The following is a 19,783-nucleotide window of genomic DNA, read 5'->3' on the forward strand; positions in this document are numbered from 1 at the left end:
CTGGATTGCAGTGGCCGAATCTCAGCTCACTGCAAGCTCCACCTCCTGAGTTTACGCTATTCTGCTGCCTCAGCCTCCTGAGTAGCTGGGACTACAGGCGCCCGCCACCTCACCTGGCTAGTTTTTTGTATTTTTTAGTAGAGACGGGGTTTCACCATGTTAGCCAGGATGGTCTCGATCTCCTGACCTCGTGAATCTGCCCATCTCGGCCTCCCAAAGTGCTGGGATTACAGGCTTGAGCCACTGCGCCTGGCCTCAGTTTTACTTTTGTTATTCATTTCTAACTTCATCCTATTGTGGCTAGAGAAGATATTTTGATATTTATCTTTCTAATTCTGTTGAGAAAAAGGAAATTTGTGGCCCACAAATTTGTGGTCTATCCTGGAAAATGTCCCATGTGCACTTGAGAAGAATGTGTATGCTGCTGCTGTTGGGCAGAGTGTTCTGAATGTATCTGTTAGATCTAGTTGGTTTATTGTGTTAAGTCTATTTCCTTGCTTATCTTCTGTCTGCTGATTCTATCCATTGTTCATAGTGGGATATTAAACTCTCCAATTATTGTAGAACTGTCCTTTTATCCTTTCAATTATGTGAGTCTTTTCTTCATATATATATATACACGTATATATACATATATATACACACACATTTATACATATATACATATATATGAAGGAATTAGGAGTAAAGAAGAGGAGTTGGTCAACATACAGCAGGTTCATCTCATTGTACAAATGTAAGTTTCTCAAGCTTCAGTTCTTTGGGCATCTGGCTTGTTGGAAAATTGGTCTGGTTTCATTTTCATATCCTTCCTTTATTTTGGACCTCCAGTTACACATTTTAGGCCATTTGATATTGTCCCACAGTCACTAATGCTCTGGTAATTGTTTTCAGTCTTTTTTTTTCTCTTTGTGCTTCATTTTGGATTGTTTCTATTGCTATATCTTCAGGTTCACTGATTTATTAAAATCTGCCAGTAATCTTCAGTGAAATTTTCATTTCAGGTGTTGTATCATCTCTAGAAGTTTCATTTGATTTTTAAAATATATCATGGCCAGTCATGGAGTCTCATGCCTGTAATCCCAGCACTTTGGGAGGCCATGGCAGGCAGATCACATGAGGTCAGGAGTTCGAGACCAGCTTGGCCAACATGGCAAAACCCTGTCTCTACTAAAAATACAAAAAAAAAAAAAAAAAATTAGCCAGGTGTGGTGGTGCACACCTGTAATTCCAGCTACTTGGAAGGCTGAGGCAGGAGAATTTCTTGAAATGTGGAGGCAGAAGTTACAGTGAGCTGAGATTAGTGTAGGCAACAGAGTGAGACTCTGTCTCAAAAAAGAAAATATCTGTCTGTCTGTCCAACTAGCTAGCTATCTGATATTTCCTCATTCTGTTCATGCTTTCCTTTTAAGTCCTTGACCATACTGAGCGTATTTGTAAGAGCTATTTTAGTGTTATGATGTGTTAATTCCGTTAGTCAATCATTTCTGTTTTTGTTTTCTAATTGTGGGTCACTTTTCCTGCTTCTTTGCATGTCTAGTGATTTTTGACTAGATGATTGACATTATGAATTTTTTGTTGTTCAGTGCTAGGTTTGTCTGTATTATCTTAAGGAATGTTGGCCTTTGTTGTAACAGGCAGTTACTTGAAGATCAGTTTCGGCTCGTTAAGAGTTGATTTTAAGACTTTTTTTTTTTTTTTTTCCAGGTCTAAAGTAGTCCTACTACTAGAACTAGAGCTAGTTTATGCCACCTTGAATGTTCCAAGTATTCAGTAAAGTCTCTCCATACTGGCTGGTGGAAACTTAAGTAATTCTTGTTCTTCTTCAAATTCTAGGAATTGCTTTACCTATAGTTCCTCAGCAATTTTCTTTCCTTGGAATTTACTCTTTGCCTGTTCTTATGAAGTTTCATAAGAATACATGTGCAGGTTGATATTTAGCTAATGGCTCAAAAGTATTTTATCCAGATTCCTAGAGCTTTTTCTCTGTGGCTCCCTTCTGTACTTAGCCCAGCTAATTCTAGTCACCTAAGCCTTCCTGAACTGATTTTTGCCTCAAGTACTGAGACTGCCAGGCTCTGTTGGTATTCTTCCTCCTGCGCCAAAGTTTGGAAATCAGTAGCAGAAAAACAGGGCAATGATGCAATGAGTTACCTTGTTTTTCGGCCTTTTTTTTTTAGAGATTGCAATGCTGTACTGCCTTTGTTTAATATGTGAAAATAGTTGTTTCAATTATTTGTACAGTTTTGTAGTGTTTTTGTGGAGGTAAGTCCAGACACTGTTTTGCTTTCATGGTCAAAAGTGGAAATTTCTTCTCCCCCCTTTTATCTGGATCCTGTATATCCTTCATCTCTGTTTTCTTAAAATTATTTTTAATTAATTTAATTTAATTATTATTATTATTTTTGAGATAGGGTCTTACTCTGTTGCCCAAGCTGGAGTGCAGTGGTGCGATCTTGGTTCACTGCAACCTCCCCCTCCTGGAGTCGAGTGATTATCTCACCTCAGCCTTCCGAGTAGCTGGGGCTGCAGGCGTGTCTCACCATGCCTGGCTAATTTTTGTATTTTTTGGTAGAGATGGGGCTTCACCATGTTGGCCAGGCTTGTTTTGAACTCCTGACCTCAAATGATCCTCCCACCTCAGCTTCTCAAAGTGCTGGGATTACGGGCATGAACCACTGCACCTGGCCTGTTTTATTTTATTTTTTTTAGGGAATGGGGTCCCACTCTGTTGCTCAGGCTAGAGTGCAGTGGTGTGATCATAGTGCACTGCAACCTTGAACTCCTGGGCTCAAGCAGTCCTCTCCACTTAGCCTCCCAAATAGCTGGGACCACAGGCATGTGCCACTATGCCTGGCTAATTTTAATTTTAATTTTTTTTTTTTTTTTTTTTTGGTAGAGATAGGTTTTCACTGCATTGTCAAGGCTTATCTTGAACTCCTGGCCTGAAATGATCCTCCTGCCTTGGCCTCCCAAAGTACTAGGATTACAGACATGAGCCACCATGACCAGCCCCAAAGGCTGGATGAAGCCTATCCATCATTCTTGTTCTTGTATTGCTCAATTTAGCTTTACTCACAGGAAGTTCTCCTCATTGTGGCCTCTGGGTTGGAAAAGATCCCTGGTTGGTTAATTTTAAGAGTTCATAGAATCTAGCCTGCCCTGGTCCCTTCAGTTTCTATTGTAGACTCCATGCACTCAACTGTTATTGATTAGGCAAGGCATCTTCCAGTTTTAGCCGCTGTTCTCTAATAGGCTTTCCATGATTTCTGGTGAGTACCTGTTGATTATTTTGAGAGGTTTGTTTTCCTGCCCCCCACCCCCAGGTCTGTCAGATGTTGTCTTGCTTCCTTTGTTTCCTCCCACACAGATGCTGATTCTTTACAGGTCTGTGGCTCCTGTGGTTTATTCTCATAGACTTGTATTTTGGGGTTTATCTTGGTATCGTAAGTATTATCCATGGATTTTGGGCTTGCAATCTAGTAGAACTACTTGTTTTCATGTGGGTATTTGAGAAGATTTTAAAACGATGTTGCTGTTATTGCCATTACCTCCCCAGGATTTTACTCTATATTAAAAAAAATTTTATAAGTGGCATTTAAAATTTTTATTTTCTAATTATGTATTGCAAGCATAGACATATAATTAATTTTCATTTATTGCCGTTTGCATACAACAATCTTGCTAAATTATTTTATTAATTTAAATAATTTATCTGTAGTATTTTGGATCTTCCACAGAGATATATCATCTGTGAATAGTGAGTTTTATTTAATCTTTGTCTTTTGTTCCCCTTGCTTTACTGTGCTGTCTAAAATATTTAATGCCATGGGAAGGAAGTACTGATAGCTGTTTTCATTGATTGTTCTTGATGTCAAAAGGAAAGCTTTCCTCATTTCACTATTAAGTATGTAGCTATGTTTAAGCATACGTTTACTATTAAGTATGATCATTTTTTTTTTTGACAGACACCATTTATCAGAGAAATTATTCCTGGTTTGCTAAAAGTTTTTCTCTTTAAATCATTGTATGTTGCACTTCATGAAATGTTTTTCCTCTATTTCTTGAGATGATAATATTTTTCTTCTTTATTATATCAATGTGGCTAATTATATTGATTTTCTTTAGTGGAATGCTTTGAATCATTTCTACTAAGAGTTTTTTGCTTTGTAGTTACCGTGAAGCTTACATAAAACATCTCCTGCCTCAGCCTCCCAAAGGGCTAGGATTACAGGCATGAGCCACCATGACCAGCCCCAAAGGCTGGATTTTTGTACCTAATTTTTTCTTCAGCCTTTTCTCCCCTGCATGGTTTCCTGCTTCTCTCTTAATCTTATGGAAGAATCGTTTGTCTCAGGGAGACGCCCATCAACCCACTGCATTTCTCTTTGGAGTGGCCCACCTGTTGTTGCATTCTCTGGCATATAGCTTCTGGAAGCCATTGGTTCACTGGAGCAGAAAGTCTTTGGCAAGTGATTGTTTTTGTTTCCCACAAGTTGCTGGGGAAGTATTTACTTCCTGAAACATTGAACCACTTTGCCAGGAAAAAGATGTGAACTGACTCCTCAGTGATTTACAGTTTGGTCCTGTTTCTTGTTTATGTAGCAGAAGTTTCTCTGTTTTTGACATGAGGATGGAACCTATTTTTCAGAAATGATGCAGATATCCCCATATATGTAATATTTTAAAATCATTTTGTTTGTTGTTGTTGGGTAGGAGGAGATTGTGGGTAAGTTTGGAGATAGGTGTTCATGTGACTATCTTTCTTAGAAGAAACTTCCTTTTGTTTTGATAGTGAATTGTAGGAGTGGCAGGTGCTTAGAAGTTTAAAAAATTAAAAAAATTTTTGACATAATTTCAGACTTACAACACTTCCATCTTTCCTTGTCTTCGTTGACTGTGACATTTTTACTGAGTACCGGCCAGCTATTTTACAGCATGTACTTCAATTTAGATTGTTTTCTGATGTTTCCTCACGATCGGAGTTTTGTTACACATTTTTGGCAGGAATCCCACAGAAACGATGTTGTGCTCTTAATGCATTGTATCAGGAGTTATATGATATCAGTTGACTATTATTGGTTAAGGTAGTGTGTAACACTCTAAAGATACTATTTTCTTGTGTTTTTTGGGGGGGTATCTTGTGGGGAGATACAGTAATACTGTGCAATTATCCTGTCCCCATCAAATTTTTATCATCTTGTGTTAGCAACCATTGATGATTCTTGCTTGAATCAGTTATTACTCTGGTAGTTTCCAAACAATGATTTGTTCAAAACACATCTTTATTGAGGTATGATTGACATGTAAAAAACTGTACATATTTAATGTGTACAACTTGATTAGTTTGTGATAAGCAATTACCTTCTAATTCATCGTTCCTTGTACATGTATTAGTTTGTATTCTACTGTAAGGAAGAGGTTTTCCTTTTCCTGAGTTGTATCCCTGTGGATTCATAGATTCTTGTTTTAGTCTGTTGGTTCTCATCTGTTACTATTATTTATTTTGATGTTCTGATTTGTCCAGATTTGGCTGATGAGGGCTTCTTCAATTGGATTTCTTTGTCCATGATGCTCTTTTTACTTTCACTTATCAATACATATTTTTTCTTGATTATGATTATTGGTATTATTATTATTATTATTATTTTGAGACGGAGTCTGGCTCTGTCGCCCAGGCTGGAGTGCAGTGGCCGGATCTCAGCTCACTGCAAGCTCCGCCTCCCGGGTTTATGCCATTCTCCTGCCTCGGCCTCCAGAGTAGCTGGGACTACAGGCGCCCGCTACCTCGCCCGGCTAGTTTTTTGTATTTTTTAGTAGAGACGGGGTTTCACCGTGTTAGCCAGGATGGTCTCGATCTCCTGACCTCGTGATCCGCCCGTCTTGGCCTCCCAAAGTGCTGGGATTACAGGCTTGAGCCACCACGCCCGGCCTTATTGGTATTATTTTTTGAGATGGAGTCTTGCTCTGTCACCCAGGCTGGAGTGCAGTGGCGCCATCTCGGCTCACTGCAAACACCACCTCCCGGGTTCATGCCATTCTTCTGCCTCAGCCTCCCAAGTAGCTGGGACTACAGGTGCCCACCACCGTGCCTGGCTAATTTTTTGTATTTTTAGTAGAGATGGGATTTCACTGTGTTAGCCAGGATGGTCTCGATCTCCTGACCTCGTGATCCGCCTGTCTCGGCCCCCCAAAGTGCTGGAATTACAGGCTTGAGCCACCACGCCTGGCCAATTATTATTATTTTTTTGAGACAGAGTCTTGCTCTGTCACCCAGGCTGGAGTACAGTGGTACGATCTTGGCTCACTGCAACCTCTGCCTCCCGGTTCAAGTGATTCTCCTAAGTCAGCCTCCCTAGTATCTGGGATTACAGGTGCCTGCCACCATGTCTGGCTATTTTGTTTTTGTATTTTTAGTAGAGATAGGGTTTCACCATGTTGGCCAGGTTGGTCTCAAACTCCCGACCTCAAGCGATCCACCTGCCTTGGCCTCCCAAAGTGCTGGGATTACAGGTGTGAATCACCACGCCTGGCCATATTTTTCTTGATTATTAAAGTAATACAGGTGAGTGGGGAATGGTGGCTTGTGCCTGTAATGCCACCTACTCTGGAGGCTGAGGCAGGAGACTCACTTCAGCACAGGAGTTCGAGGCCAGTCTGAGCAACACAGTGAGACTCTCATCTTGAAAAAAACTTTTAAAAATTAGCTAAGTATGGTGGCACATGCCTATAGTCCTAAGTACTTTGGAGGATAAGGTGAGAGGATCCTTTGAACCCAGGAGTTCAAGGCTGCAGTGAACTATGGATCATGCCACTGCATTCCAGGCTGGGTGACAGAGTGAGAACCTGTGTCTGGAAAAAAAGTAATACAAGATTTTAAAAAATGTAATGTAAAATCAGGGATAAGGATATAAACATATTTGTAGCCATCATCACCTTTTTTTTTTTTTTTTTTTTTTTTTTAGACAGAATTGCCCAGGCTGGAGTGCAGTGGCGTGATCTCGGCTCATTGCAACCTCTGCCTCCTGTGTTCAAACGATCCTCCGGCCTCAGCCTCCTGAGTAGCTTGGATTACAGGCGTGAGCCACTGCGCCCAGCCTGATCTTCTCTATATTGATGTATTTCCTTTCAACCTTTCATTGCATTTTTAAATGTAGTAGAGATAGAACTAAAGATAGAAATTTGTATCTTAGTTTTATATTTTTAACCTGTAATTGAATTATAAGCATTTTCTTGAGTAACAAAGAGCTCTTTGGAAGCTGTGTCTCAGAAGCAATTATCCATGTCACCCAAATGTGCCAGTGCTGCCTGGAGGCCCACCTACTGCCTCTGCTTTTGGAAAGCATGCTCCTTCCCCCACTGAAAGAAAACTCCAGTTTCCCCTCTCTCTTCCTCTCTTTCGCGTAACTTTTTTTCTTTTTCAGCACACTCCGTGCCCGTTTTCTTGTATTTGAAGAGCCAACAGAAGTTCAGAGTGGCAGGAACTTGGAGACCAAGGAGAATAGCCCCAGATGCGAGGTAGAACACCATCCTTTTGCTGGAGATAGAGCAATTAACAATCAATAGATAATAAAATCAGGAGATGAGAAATGCCGTGAAGTAGAGAGAGTAGCGGGTAGGTAGCTGCTATTTTAGATAGGTGGACAGGGAAGACATCTCTGGTGAGGCTATATTTGAGTAGAGATCTGAGTGTTTTACGGATTAGAAAGCTCAGAAAGGTAAAGTAACTTTTCCAAGGTTACAAGGCAGATTTAATATTAAATTAGTTTAGTTTTGTTTCATTTTTAAATTCAGAAGCCCTCTATAAATAGTACTTCAGTGTTCTTAGAAATCCTTTGGGCCGGGCGCGGTGGCTCAAGCCTGTAATCCCAGCACTTTGGGAGGCCGAGACGGGCGGATCACGAGGTCAGGAGATCGAGACCATCCTGGCTAACATGGTGAAACCCCGTCTCTACTAAAAAATACAAAAAAAAACTAGCCGGGCGAGGTGGCAGGCGCCTGTAGTCCCAGCTACTCGGGAGGCTGAGGCAGGAGAATGGCATAAACCCGGAGGCAGAGCTTGCAGTGAGCTGAGATCCGGCCACTGCACTCCAGCCTGGGCGACAGAGTGAGACTCCGTCTCAAAAAAAAAAAAATGAAGAAATCCTTTGATTTCAGGCTGGCTGCAGTGGCTCACACCTGTAATTCCAGCACTTTGGGAGGCTGAGGTGGGCGGATCACTTGAGGTCAGGAGTTCAAGACCAACCTGGCCAACATGGCAAAACCCCGTCTCTACTAAAAATACAAAAATTAGTCAGGTGTGGTAGTGGGCGCCTGTAATCCCAGCTACTTGGGAGGCTGATGCAGGAAAATCACTTGAACCCGGTAGGTGGGGAAAAAAAAATCCTTTGATTGCAAGGATTCCTGACTTTTGGGTGTGTCTGTCTCTATACCTATGCCGTGCAAGAAAACATTTCTGTTTTGATTTTTTTGTTTGTTTTTTTGTGGGGGATGGAGTCTCACTCTGTCCCCCAGGCTGGAGCGCAGTGGCCTGATCTCGGCTCACTGCAACCTCTGCCTCCCGAGTTCAAGCGATTATCCTGCCTCAGCCTCCGAGAAGCTGGGATTACAGGTGCTGACCACCACACCCAGCTAATTTTTCTATTTTTAGTAGAGACGGGGTTTCGCCATGTTGGCCAGACTGGTCTCGAACTCCTAACCTCAGGTGATCCACCTGCCTTGGCCTTCCAAAGTGCTGGGATTACAGGCGTGAGCCACCGCATGAAAACATTTCCAAGAAGTGAAACTTATGCAGGAGACTTTTTTGTGCTTTTAATGTCAGTGGTGGTTGGAATAGAAATCAAGTTTGCTTTGAGGAGATGTTGAGGATTGTTTTGTAACTCAGTAGTTACTTGACTCTAAGATCTAAAATCTACAGTTTTTGGTGTCCTGCAGGTCTGTTCAGGAAGATGAGCCCTCCCTTGCAGAAGCTGGAGCTGCCCCAGGGAGTCTGTCAGGGATGAAGACAGAGGCCCAGCCTTCGACATCCTCGCTGGCAAACACCTCATGGACTGGCACAGTGATTTCTGACACTATCCCAGGAAGTCAAACATGGGAAGACAAGGGTCCATTGACCTGGTCTGCAACATCTGGGACCTCAGAGGCCCAAGTTTCAGCAGCCCGGGTTGCAGAGGCTAAGGCCTGGGAGGCTCATGTTTTCGAGGCTCAGGCCAGGACCAGTCAGCCAAAAAAAAATTCTGTATTGGAGGCGGCAACTGCCTCAGTCCTGAAACAGAAATCCATGTACGAGAAGGTGCAGGTGACAGAGAAGAAACAGAGTGAGGTCCTCCTTGCCCGTCCATTCTGGTCCAGCAAAGCTGAGTACATTCTGGCTCAGGTGGGCTTCTCTATGAAGCCATCTTGTCTCTGGCGCTTTGCCCACCTGTGGCTTAACAGTGGAGGCTGTAAGTCTGGGGACCAGGAAACCTGAGTCCACAAGGGGCAAGCAGGGCAGAGTCCTGTCCAGGCTTTAACCGTGAATGTTTCTGAGATATGTAGAGACCAAAGACCTGGTGCTCTGTGTAGGATAGGAGCCAGGTCCCTGGACACCTAAAATCATGAGAGGTGTAGAGGTTCAGGGTATCTGAACATGGGGATGGCAAAGCTTGAGGCCTGGGTCCAAGGTGGGCTGGAAACTAGGTACTCGGGTCTTCCAGGAATTGGGGGCCAGAGGACTGGACACTTGGGACCGTGAGGGATGTAGACATGGGTGAGCCCTGATGCCTGTGACCCTGGGGGAGGTCGCTGGTGGGGAGAATGTTTTCCTGGGCTGCTGGAGTCCAGGCACTGAAAGGACATGGTTCTCAGAGTCCCCCCTGAATCCTCTTCACAGGCAGTTTCGCCGCCATCTACATCTTCATGCTGTTCCTGGTCGGGGTTCCTCTTGTCTTCCTGGAGATGGCAGCCGGTCAGAGCATGCGTCAGGGTGGCATGGGTGTATGGAAGATCATTGCCCCCTGGATTGGTGGTGTGGGGTATTCTAGCTTCATGGTGAGGAGCCCATGGCTGCCCAGGCCTGACTTTTACACCCCACCCGCATCCCAACCCTCCTCCTGAAATGTGCCCCATGAATACCTCCATGGGTCAGCTCCCTTTGGTTCCCCAGTCCTCTGTCAAATCCCCTCCCTTTTCCTGTCCCTGCTCTTCCTCCCCAGCCATGTCCTCCTTGGCCCCCAGGTGTGTTTCATCCTCAGCCTGTACTTCAATGTGGTCAATTCCTGGATCCTCTTTTACATGAGCCAGTCCTTCCAGTTTCCCGTTCCATGGGAGGAATGTCCCTTAACGATGAACTCTAGTGGCTTTGGTGAGGAGGAAGTAAAAGAAGAGAAGAAGGGGAAAATGGAGAAGTAGAAGAGAATTTGGAAGAGGAGAGAGTGGGGAGGGCCAAGGAAGAAGAAGAAGGAAAAAGAAATGGGAGAGGGAAAGAGAAAAGGGAGGTGGGAGAGAGGATAAGGAAGAAGAAGGGGTAACTTGTCTGGCAGGCATGTCTAAAGCCAGGTCCCCCCCAGATCCTGAATGTGAACAGACAACACCTTCCATATACTTCTGGTACCGGCAGACCTTGAAGGCCTCAGATAGAATCGAGGATGGCGGGTCACCAGTCTACAGTCTGGTCCTGCCCTTCTTTGTTTGCTGGTGTCTTGTTGGTGCTTTCATGATCAATGGGCTTAAGTCCACGGGGAAGGTGAGCCACCGGTATTGGATTCCTTGAAATTCTCAGATGCTTTAGCCCTTACCTCACTTTGTTACTTGTTGATCTCCTAATCTCTTGCTCCTCTGGCCTTTTACTCCCACTAGCCCCCGACTCTTGCTGAAGGCTTTCTTCTAACTCCGGCTCATTTCTGACTCGGCACTTTCGATCCCTCCTGTTGGTTGACCCCTACTGGTACACGGGTGCTGATATGTCCCACTCTCAATTCAGGTGATCTGTGTCTTGGTACCGCTGTCTTATTTCATCATCATTGGTTTCTTCATCCGGAGTCTACTGCTGGAAGGGGCAAAATTTGGCCTTCAACGGTTGATGGTTGCCAAGGTGAAATCTGTCTCCTCAATCCTCCATCAGGCCTTGTAGGGCACCACAGCTGCCTGTTCTTAGAGCTTCCTTTCCCCATTCTTTCCTTCTGCATCTCCCTCTCTCCTCCCTGCAACATTTCTCTTATAGTTGTCCTCTGCTTCTTCTTTTACAACCCCCTTATACTTGTCTTCTCTCTTTTAGATATCGGATATGTACAATGTGAGTGTGTGGTCTGTAGCAGGGGGTCAAGTTTTGTTTAACACAGGCATAGGCCTTGGCTCTGTTGCCTCCTTAGCCTCCTACATGCCCCAGTCCAACAACTGTCTCAGTGATGCCTTTCTCGTGTCTGTGATAAACCTGCTCACTTTGTTGATTGTCACATCTTTCAACTTCTCTGTCCTGGGCCTCTGGGCGACAGTCATCACACATCGCTGCTGTGAGAGGTAAGGACGGCCCCTTGTGGAGGGTCCCAGCCCCAGGGAACTTTCAAACCCGGAGACCCTAACCTTAAAGGCGCTGCAAAGACCCACGTTCACACATTTCGACCTTGGGTGCACTCGCATACCTTCCCCATAGCTAAAAATGGAGACAATAGAATCTCCTATCATGTATTATCCTTCTCAGAGCTTTTTGTCACCCTAGAAAGAAATCTTCAAACTGAGAGATTGCCAGCTCTCCACCTCAGAGTGGATATGCTAACAGGGATATACTAAAAATGGCAAACATTGAAGGCTACTCTAATCCCAGATACACAACAAAATAGCATCCAAGACCACACCACCCGGAGACCCTTCCAAGGCTATCCTTGGAAAAATGGAGAGGTAGAAGGCCCCATTCTTAACTGTCAACTCCTGAATTGGGGATTTCTGTCAATCTATGAGAAACTCCAAAAGGATTCTCTGTACTAGAACCTTAATTGTCTGATCACCCCTGTTTCTTATTTTTCTTATTTTTAGGCATTAATTTCAAAAACATCCATCAGACATTTAGGAAGTATTCTTTCTATACCACAGAGACTTGGACAGGTGAATCAGACCACAGTCCTTGTTTCATTAAGTTTTCAATTTTGGAGGGAGAAGGAAAGGAGAGAATGAAACGGCCAAAAACTTATGCTAACTGGTAACTGAAGTGATAGGTGAGGACAGGAGACAGCCATTAATTCTGTCTGGGCTACTCAGATGGGGCCTTCCAGAGGAGGCAACCCTGAGTTGAATTTCTCCCAGTAGTCTTTTTTTTTCTTCCTCCTCCTCTTCCTCTCTCTCCTAGAGTAGGTTTTTTTGTTTGTTTTTTGTTTTTTTAATATAAATTTTTGAGAACGGGGTCCCGCTACATTGCTCAGGCGGGTCTTGAACTCCTGGGCTCAGGTTATCCTCCTACCTCTGCCTTCCAAAGAGCTGGGATTGCAGGCGTGAGCCACTGCTTCCGGCCTCTCCTAGTAATCCTAACCCTCACAAATAACCACCATTTTCTTCTAGAAGATGCCTGGGAATATACATGTGTGCGTGTGCAAGAGTTCTTGACAGCATATAGTTAGGAAAGGAATTGCTGAGTAGGATGTGCTGACCTTCAATTTTATCATATATTGTCTGGTTTTCAAAGTGGTGTAATGCATTACCCTCCCATCAGGGGTGTATGAGACTTCATTTGTTCTACTTTTTGCACAACACTTGATTAAACTTGGTTGGACTTTTAAATTGTTTCCAGTCTGGTGGGAGTGTAATGGTAACTTTTTGGGTATTTTCAAAAGAAACCTTTTACTATGAGCTATTACATACATATGTAAAAATGCGTAAAACAAGGCTGGGAGCAGTGGCTCACGGCTGTAGTGCCAGCTCTTAGGAAGGCCGAGGTGGGAGGATTGCTTGAACCCAGGAGTTTGAAGCCAGCTGGGTGAGACCCCGCCTCTAACAAAAAAAAAAAAAAAAAACAGAAAAAAATGTATAAAACAATGTTTAATGTAACGAACTATGAAGTAAGCATCACCTGTATTAAGAACTAGAATAACCCTAGCCACTCTCCATGTATCTTTTTCTAATCATAATCCTTTACTGCCTCCCAGAGGCTAACCATCATAAAAGTCAGGATAGTGGTGACTATATTGCTTAGTAGATATGCATACATACATGATCAAATATAAAGAAAAACAAGCCCGGGTGCACGCCTATAATCCCAGCACTTTGGGAGGCTGAGGAGGGTGGATCACAAGGTCTGGAATTTGAGACCAGTCTGGCCAATACGGTGAAACCCCGTCTCTACTAACAAATACAAAAATTAGCTGGGTATGGTGGCACACACCTGTGGTCCCAGCTACTCAGGAGGCCAAAGCAGAAGAATCACTTGAGCCTGGGAGGTGGAGGTTGCAGTGAGTGGAGATCGCACCAATGCACTCCAGCCTGGGTGACAGAGCGAGTCTCCATCTCAAAAAAGGAAAAGAAAAAGCCTGCTGTGGTGTTCATTGGGATTGCATCAAATCTGTAGATCATCTCTGAACCAGCTTTCCTTGCATTCCCGGTTGTGGAGAAGGGCCAGGGCAAAGCTTCTGCTTCATTTTTATTGTGAAGGTGTAGCCCTTTGAAGTTGTCAGATTTAAGTGGGGAACTTCTATTCTGATCTTTATTTTGGGCAGGCTCTGGTGCTTTATATCTGGCCTCCATGGTCCCCTTTTGTATCTGAAAAGTCATAAAATTGGAAACTGCAGGTCTAGTTTGTTGCATTTTGCATACATCTTTGGGACAAAGTATGTTTGGAAGTCCCCTTTCTCCACTGCTTTGCCTGTCTTCAGTTTTTGCCTGATGATTTCTTATTATCTTGTCAACATTTTTATTTCATTAGAAGATTTAAAAATATCTTCCAGGCTGGGCACGGTGGCTCACGCCTGTAATCCCAGCACTTTGAGAGGCCAAGGCGGGCGGATCACCTGAGGTCGGGAGTTCAACACCAGCCTGACCAACACAGAGAAACCGTGTCTCTACTAAAAATACGAAAAAATTAGCCGGGCATGGTGGGGCATGCCTGTAATCTCAGCTACTCGGGAGGCTGAGGCAGAAGAATTGCTTGAAGCCAGGAGTCGGAGGTTGCGATGAGCCAAGATTGCGCCATTGCACTCCAGCCTGGACAACAAGAGAAAAACTCGGTCCTAAAAAAAAAAAAAAAAAAAAAAAAAAAAATCCTCCAGCCTTTTAAATTATTTCCAATGAGAAAATTGGTTCAAATCTCTAGCTTATTACTGGAATAGCATATAGTATTTTATTTTCTAAAATGTGATCAAACTCTACTTGTTTGCCTTTTGCTTTTATCAGTGAATCTTGGCAAGCTGTCCATTGCAGTTCTTACAGAGCAATGAGCTGAAGTTTTAAGGATTTGTAGGAGTTAGCCAAGTGAAGAATGGTGGTGGGGGTGGAGTTGGTATTGTGTGTGAGAGGGTATGATGGGCCTTGAAACTGTAAGTAGTTAAATCTGGCCAGAACATGGAATGTGAAGAGAGCCATAGGGACATATGAGGCCAAAATGGTCAGCAGGGCTCACATCAAAAAGTCGAACCAGCAGTTGCTCTCACACAGCACAACTCCATGGGAACATTATCATCATAGTCTCTCTGCTCCCAGACATGCCGTAACAGGAAGTTTAGAAAGTTGGCTTTTACCCATTAGTCTCAGCGAAGCGGGAAGGTAGACAGTGAATAAGAAACCCCATCACTAGAGCAGAGACCACTGAGTCCCCAAGAAGACTAGAAAATGCTTCTCCTAGGCTCTCCCATGGTCATAAATTCTCTAGGATTACACAAATGAATTCACGTCCCTGAAGGCGGGTGCCTTCTAGGTTTCATCCCAGGATCTGTCTTACCCAGATCACTAATGCTAAGCCAGTGGTAGCCGTTTTTATCTTGAAGATAAAGGAAAAGGAGACCATCTCCTACTGGGCCAAATGGTTCAATTTGATTCAACCCCCTATCCCCAGGAATGCTGAAATACTTTTAAAGCTGATAAACCTAGGGAAACTGCCTCCTGACACCAAGCCCCCTCTCGACCTGCTTGACAACCCGACCTCCATCTACAACACCTGGTTCAATGGCCTTCCCCAGCACATCAAAAGCATGGTTCTCCGCGAGGTGACTGAATGCAACATAGAGACTCAGTTTCTTAAGGTCAGTAAAAATAACTGAGTGGGGGCCTAGAGTTCTGAAAGCCCTTGGCACAACAGAAATTTTAGCTTTTATTAGCATGAGAAAAAATCCCGGAAGCAGGAGGATAATCTGTGGCGCTTAGTAATACAAAGTACTGTAGTTGGCAGAATGGCCTTCCAGGGACAATGCTAACTGGATTGATTTTTCCATGTCAGAAAAATCAATGACTCCCTCCCTCCTATCATTCAGGAGTCTGCTCACATGTCACCTTATCGGAAAGGCCCTCCCTGAAGTCGTATCTGGATTGGTGCCCACACACACTCACACCATGGGTTGGCTTGGCGATCTGATTTTCTCAGTGATCCAGGGATTTTCAGGAGTTTTCCAGGGAAGATAGAATGTATACTTGTCTATATTTTTTTGTTATTGTTTAGTTCAATGACACGTCAACACCTGTTTGTTCTCTCTTCGCAGGCCAGCGAGGGCCCAAAGTTTGTATTCCTGTCCTTTGTTGAAGCCATGTCCTTCCTTCCTCTGTCTGTCTTCTGGTCTTTTATCTTCTTCCTGATGTTGCTGACCATGGGGCTGAGCAGCGCAATAGGGATTGTGCAGGGCATCGTTACTCCACTCCAGGACAACTTCTCTTTCTTCAGGAAACATACAAAGCTGCTCATAGGTACTCTGACCTAGGCCCTACCCCTAACAATGACCCTGACCCCTGACACCACTGGGAATTTTTTTTTGGGACAGGGTCCCTGTAGTCCAGGCTGGTGTGCAGTGGTGTGATCTTGGCTTACTGCAACTTCTGCCTCCTGGGTTCAAGTGATCCTCCCACCTCAGCCTCCCCAGTAGTTGGGACCATAGGCATGCGCCACCACGCCCGGCTAAGTTTTGTAGTTTTGGTAGAGATGGGCTTTTGCCATGTTGCCCAGGCTGGTCTCAGACTCCTGGGCTTAAGCAATCTTCCCAAAATGCTTGGATTACAGATGTAAGCCACCGCACCTGGCCACCACTGGGTCTGCCACCAGTCCTGGTCTATGACCTCGACTTAGCCCTTGTCACCCAGCCCTGACTTCTAACCTTGATCCAGATCTCATGTTTTCTCCAGTGGGACTCTTTCTGCTCATGTTCGCGTGCGGCCTCTTCTTCACTCAACCTTCAGGCAGCCACTTCATCAAACTGCTGAGTAACCACTGGATAGTCTTCCCCATCATCGTCATTGCCATATTTGAAACCGTGGCTGTATCCTGGGCCTATGGGGCCAGGAGGTGAAGTCCTAAGCCCAGGTTCTCACAAAGCATGGGACTATCGGGAAAGTTGACCCCTTTCTTGTTGCCTCTACTGTCACCCAACTAGTGTGACATAGGGACTCTTAATTTCAGAGCCTTCTGGGAAACCTTTTTATTCATTCATCCATTTTCACATATATTTTGGGTGCTGCATATGTGCCAGGCACTGTTTTAGTCATCAAGGATAGGAGCATTGAATAAAAGAAGTATTCCTATTCTCAGAAAGCTTACATTTTAGTGGTCTAGAGAGACAATAACCAAATTAGCAAATAAAGAATAAAAACATTGAGAATAAATATAAGTGATAGGAAGAATCAAAGGGTGAGATCAGATGTCCCATAGTGGGAGTGTGTGTGGGCACCCATCCAGATAAGACTTCAAGGGAGGGCCTTTCTGATAAGGTGACATGTGAGCAGACTCCTGAATAATAGGAGGGAGGGAGTCATGACAAGACTTTGAGGAAAGTGCTCCCTGCAGGGAAACAGAAATTACCAAGGCCAGAGGAAGCATAATGCCTAGAGCTGTTGAGAAACAAGGAAGTCAGAGAGGCTGGAATAGAAGATATTAGGAGATGGCGCTAGAGAAATGATGGGGGCCAAATCATGTAGGGTTTTGTAAGCCACTATAGGAGTCAGCTTTGTATGCAGAATGAGAGATGAAGCATTGGAGGGTTTTGAGTAGGAGAATGACATTTTCAGGTGGGAGTTGCCATTATTAGATTTGTGTTTTAAAAAAGTATCTATGGCTGCTGTGTGGAGAATAGATCAGGAAGGGTCCAGAGTGAAGCCAGGATAAGAGTTGGAGGCTATGTAATATTTCTATTGGTTTTTTTTTTTTTTTTTTTTTTTTTTTCTTGTCTTTTTGAGATGGAGTCTTGCTCTGTTGCCCAGGCTGGAGTGCAGTGGTGTGATCTCAGCTCACTGCAAACTCTGCCTCCCGGGTTCAAGCAATTCTTCTCCCTCAGCCTTCTGAGTAGCTGGGATTACAGGCATGCACCACCATGCCCAGCTAATTTTTGTATTCTTAGTAGAGATGGGGTTACACTATGTTGGCCAGGCTGGTCTCGAACTCTTGACCTCGTGATCGCCTGCCTCAGCCTCCCAAAGTGCTGGGATTACAAGCATGAGCCACCCCGCCTCGTGAAGGCTATGTAATATTTCAAGTGAGAGCTAAGAATGGCTTGGTCAAAAATAGAAGAATTGTGGATTAATAGAAGTGGTCTGATTCTGGAAGGTAGAGCTACCTGGGAAAGAGAACAAGATAATCTGGGAGTGAGACCTGGAAGACGTAACTGTGGAATGTAAGTCTATAGTAGAGGTAGCTAGGGAAGCTCTGGGGGCACAGACGATTAGTTAAGGAAGACTGGAGAGTTAGGGAAAGTGGCCTAGAGAAGAGGACGCTTGAGCAGAGCCTGGACAGATGAATAGGTGGAGATAGGGTGATGGGCACCCTAGACCAAAAGACCCCACTTGTATATTTATTGAAATTGAGAATATGTACTAAAGGAGACTGGATAGGTGGCTGAAATAAACTAGATACATTCCCCAAGGGCCAAATGCCACTTTCTTTTATCCGTGTTCACTGCTAGATATCCAGCACTTAGAAGAGTTCCTGGCACATCATAGATATTCTGATATTTATGGGATGAATGAAAGAGACTTGACCTTTCTTCTGAGGCCATTGGATACCCATGGAAAGTTCTGGAGCAGGAGAGGGGTGTTTGGAAAATTTTCTTGGGTTGGGATAGACGACAGACTGTGAGAGAGGACAAGACTTGAGATGAAACAGGAGATTAGAGATACAATAGAATGTTTGAAAGATGCCAAGGTTGGGCTGGCCCTGCCTCCAAGGTGGTGAGGCCTAACTGGGCATCCCACACTCTGGTGGCCCTTCCCCAGGTTCCTTGCAGACCTGACGATCCTGTTGGGCCACCCCATCTCTCCCATCTATGGTTGGCTGTGGCCCTGTGTGTGTCCAGTTGTGCTGCTTATCCTGTTTGTGACCGTGATGGTTCGTCTTTGTATGAAGCCGATCACCTACATGTCCTGGGACTCAAGCACTGTGAGCCTCCCCCAGGACCCAGAACCCCGAACCCCTTTGGGAGTGGGGGCCAGACCTTTCAATTCACTCTGGGTGAAAGAACCCAGTCATCTCATTCTCTTATGCCGGAAGACTCATGGGTTTTCTGCTTTGGTTCCCCACCCACCCTTCCCCTCCACAACTCTTCCTCTTTTCTTGGGGATTTTGATATTCTGAACCTTTTTCCCATCTCTCCACAGTCAAAAGAGGTGCTTCGACCATACCCACCATGGGCACTGCTCTTGATGATCACCCTTTTTGCCATTGTCATCCTCCCCATCCCTGCATACTTTGTATACTGCCTCATACGTAGGATTCCCTTCAGGCCCAAGAGCAGAGACAGGCCTATGACAGCCTCCACATCCCTACCCCTAAGTCACCAGCTAACACCCAGTAAAGAGGTTCAAAAGGAAGAAATTCTAGAAGGTGATGAAACAAAGTACCCATCAACCTGTCATGTGACTTCTTAACTTCATTCATTTGGCTTCACATCACATATCCCTTAGAACAGATCCAATAGGCAACTCTTAATATCAGCTTGCAACTGTTGATGTCCCTGGATCCAGAACCACTTTTATTTCCAAGAGGAGGGGCGTTCTTTGGAGGGGGATCATAGGGCCTGGCCTTGCAATCCCCTCCTCGGTCCCATCTCACCTGGTGACCAGCATCATTGTCTTCCCCATCCTCTTCCTCAACACACATACATGTACAACTTATATACAATACTAGTCATGTCTACCAGTCCTGCTACTTCTGGGGTGCCTGTCTCCTGGAATGGAGCTGGAGGAGTGATGCTGTTGGTCAATAAATCAGTCTACATTAACTCCAGGATGTAAGCAGATCTTTTTTTTCTATAGATGTCTCAGATGTTCAGTTTTTCTGTCACAAGGCTTCCAGTCTGTATTAGTTCATTTTCACACTGCTAATAAAGACATACCTGAAACTGAGAACAAAAAGGTTTAATTGGACTTACAGTTCCACATGGTTGGGGAGGCCTCAATCATGGTGGAAGGCGAAAGGCACTTTTTTTTTTTTTTTTTTTTGAGACAGAGTCTCGCTCTGCCGCCCAGGCTGGAGTGCAGTGGCCGGATCTCAGCTCACTGCAAGCTCCGCCTCCCGGGTTCACGCCATTCTCCTGCCTCAGCCTCCAGAGTAGCTGGGACTACAGGCGCCCGCCACGTCGTCCGGCTAGTTTTTTTTGTATTTTTAGTAGAGACGGGGTTTCACCATGTTAGCCAG

General features: G+C 44.5%; 3 protein-coding genes across 4 annotated transcripts in view; 2 read left to right on the forward strand and 1 right to left on the reverse strand.

The window, feature by feature from the left end:
• The window catches only part of PRRG2 (proline rich and Gla domain 2), a 238,234-nt gene that overhangs the window by 102,680 nt on the left and 115,771 nt on the right, over positions 1-19,783 (reverse strand). The gene's annotated exons all lie outside the window — the stretch shown is intronic.
• The window catches only part of NOSIP (nitric oxide synthase interacting protein), a 223,046-nt gene that overhangs the window by 86,926 nt on the left and 116,337 nt on the right, over positions 1-19,783 (forward strand). The window lies entirely within an intron of this gene.
• Positions 3,139-19,500, forward strand: SLC6A16 (solute carrier family 6 member 16). The gene is made up of 13 exons (XM_023182264.2): positions 3,139-3,272; positions 7,425-7,518; positions 8,935-9,443; positions 9,872-10,029; positions 10,216-10,342; positions 10,548-10,723; positions 10,961-11,071; positions 11,255-11,496; positions 15,011-15,197; positions 15,651-15,852; positions 16,285-16,444; positions 18,364-18,526; positions 18,745-19,500. Exons 1-13 carry the CDS (start codon positions 3,263-3,265, stop codon positions 19,012-19,014), a joined length of 2,409 nt encoding a protein of 802 aa, XP_023038032.2. The 5' UTR covers positions 3,139-3,262; the 3' UTR covers positions 19,015-19,500.

Source organism: Piliocolobus tephrosceles, chromosome 21, assembly GCF_002776525.5.
Source record: "Piliocolobus tephrosceles isolate RC106 chromosome 21, ASM277652v3, whole genome shotgun sequence".
NCBI lineage: Eukaryota > Metazoa > Chordata > Mammalia > Primates > Cercopithecidae > Piliocolobus > Piliocolobus tephrosceles.

Excerpts from the sequence above, each read along its gene's own strand:
- SLC6A16 (XM_023182264.2), top strand. Across the intron at positions 10,030-10,215 it reads TGGGGTATTCTAGCTTCATG|GTGTGTTTCATCCTCAGCCT; the intron begins GTGAGGAGCCCA and ends CTTGGCCCCCAG. Across the intron at positions 11,072-11,254 it reads AACGGTTGATGGTTGCCAAG|ATATCGGATATGTACAATGT; the intron begins GTGAAATCTGTC and ends TCTCTCTTTTAG.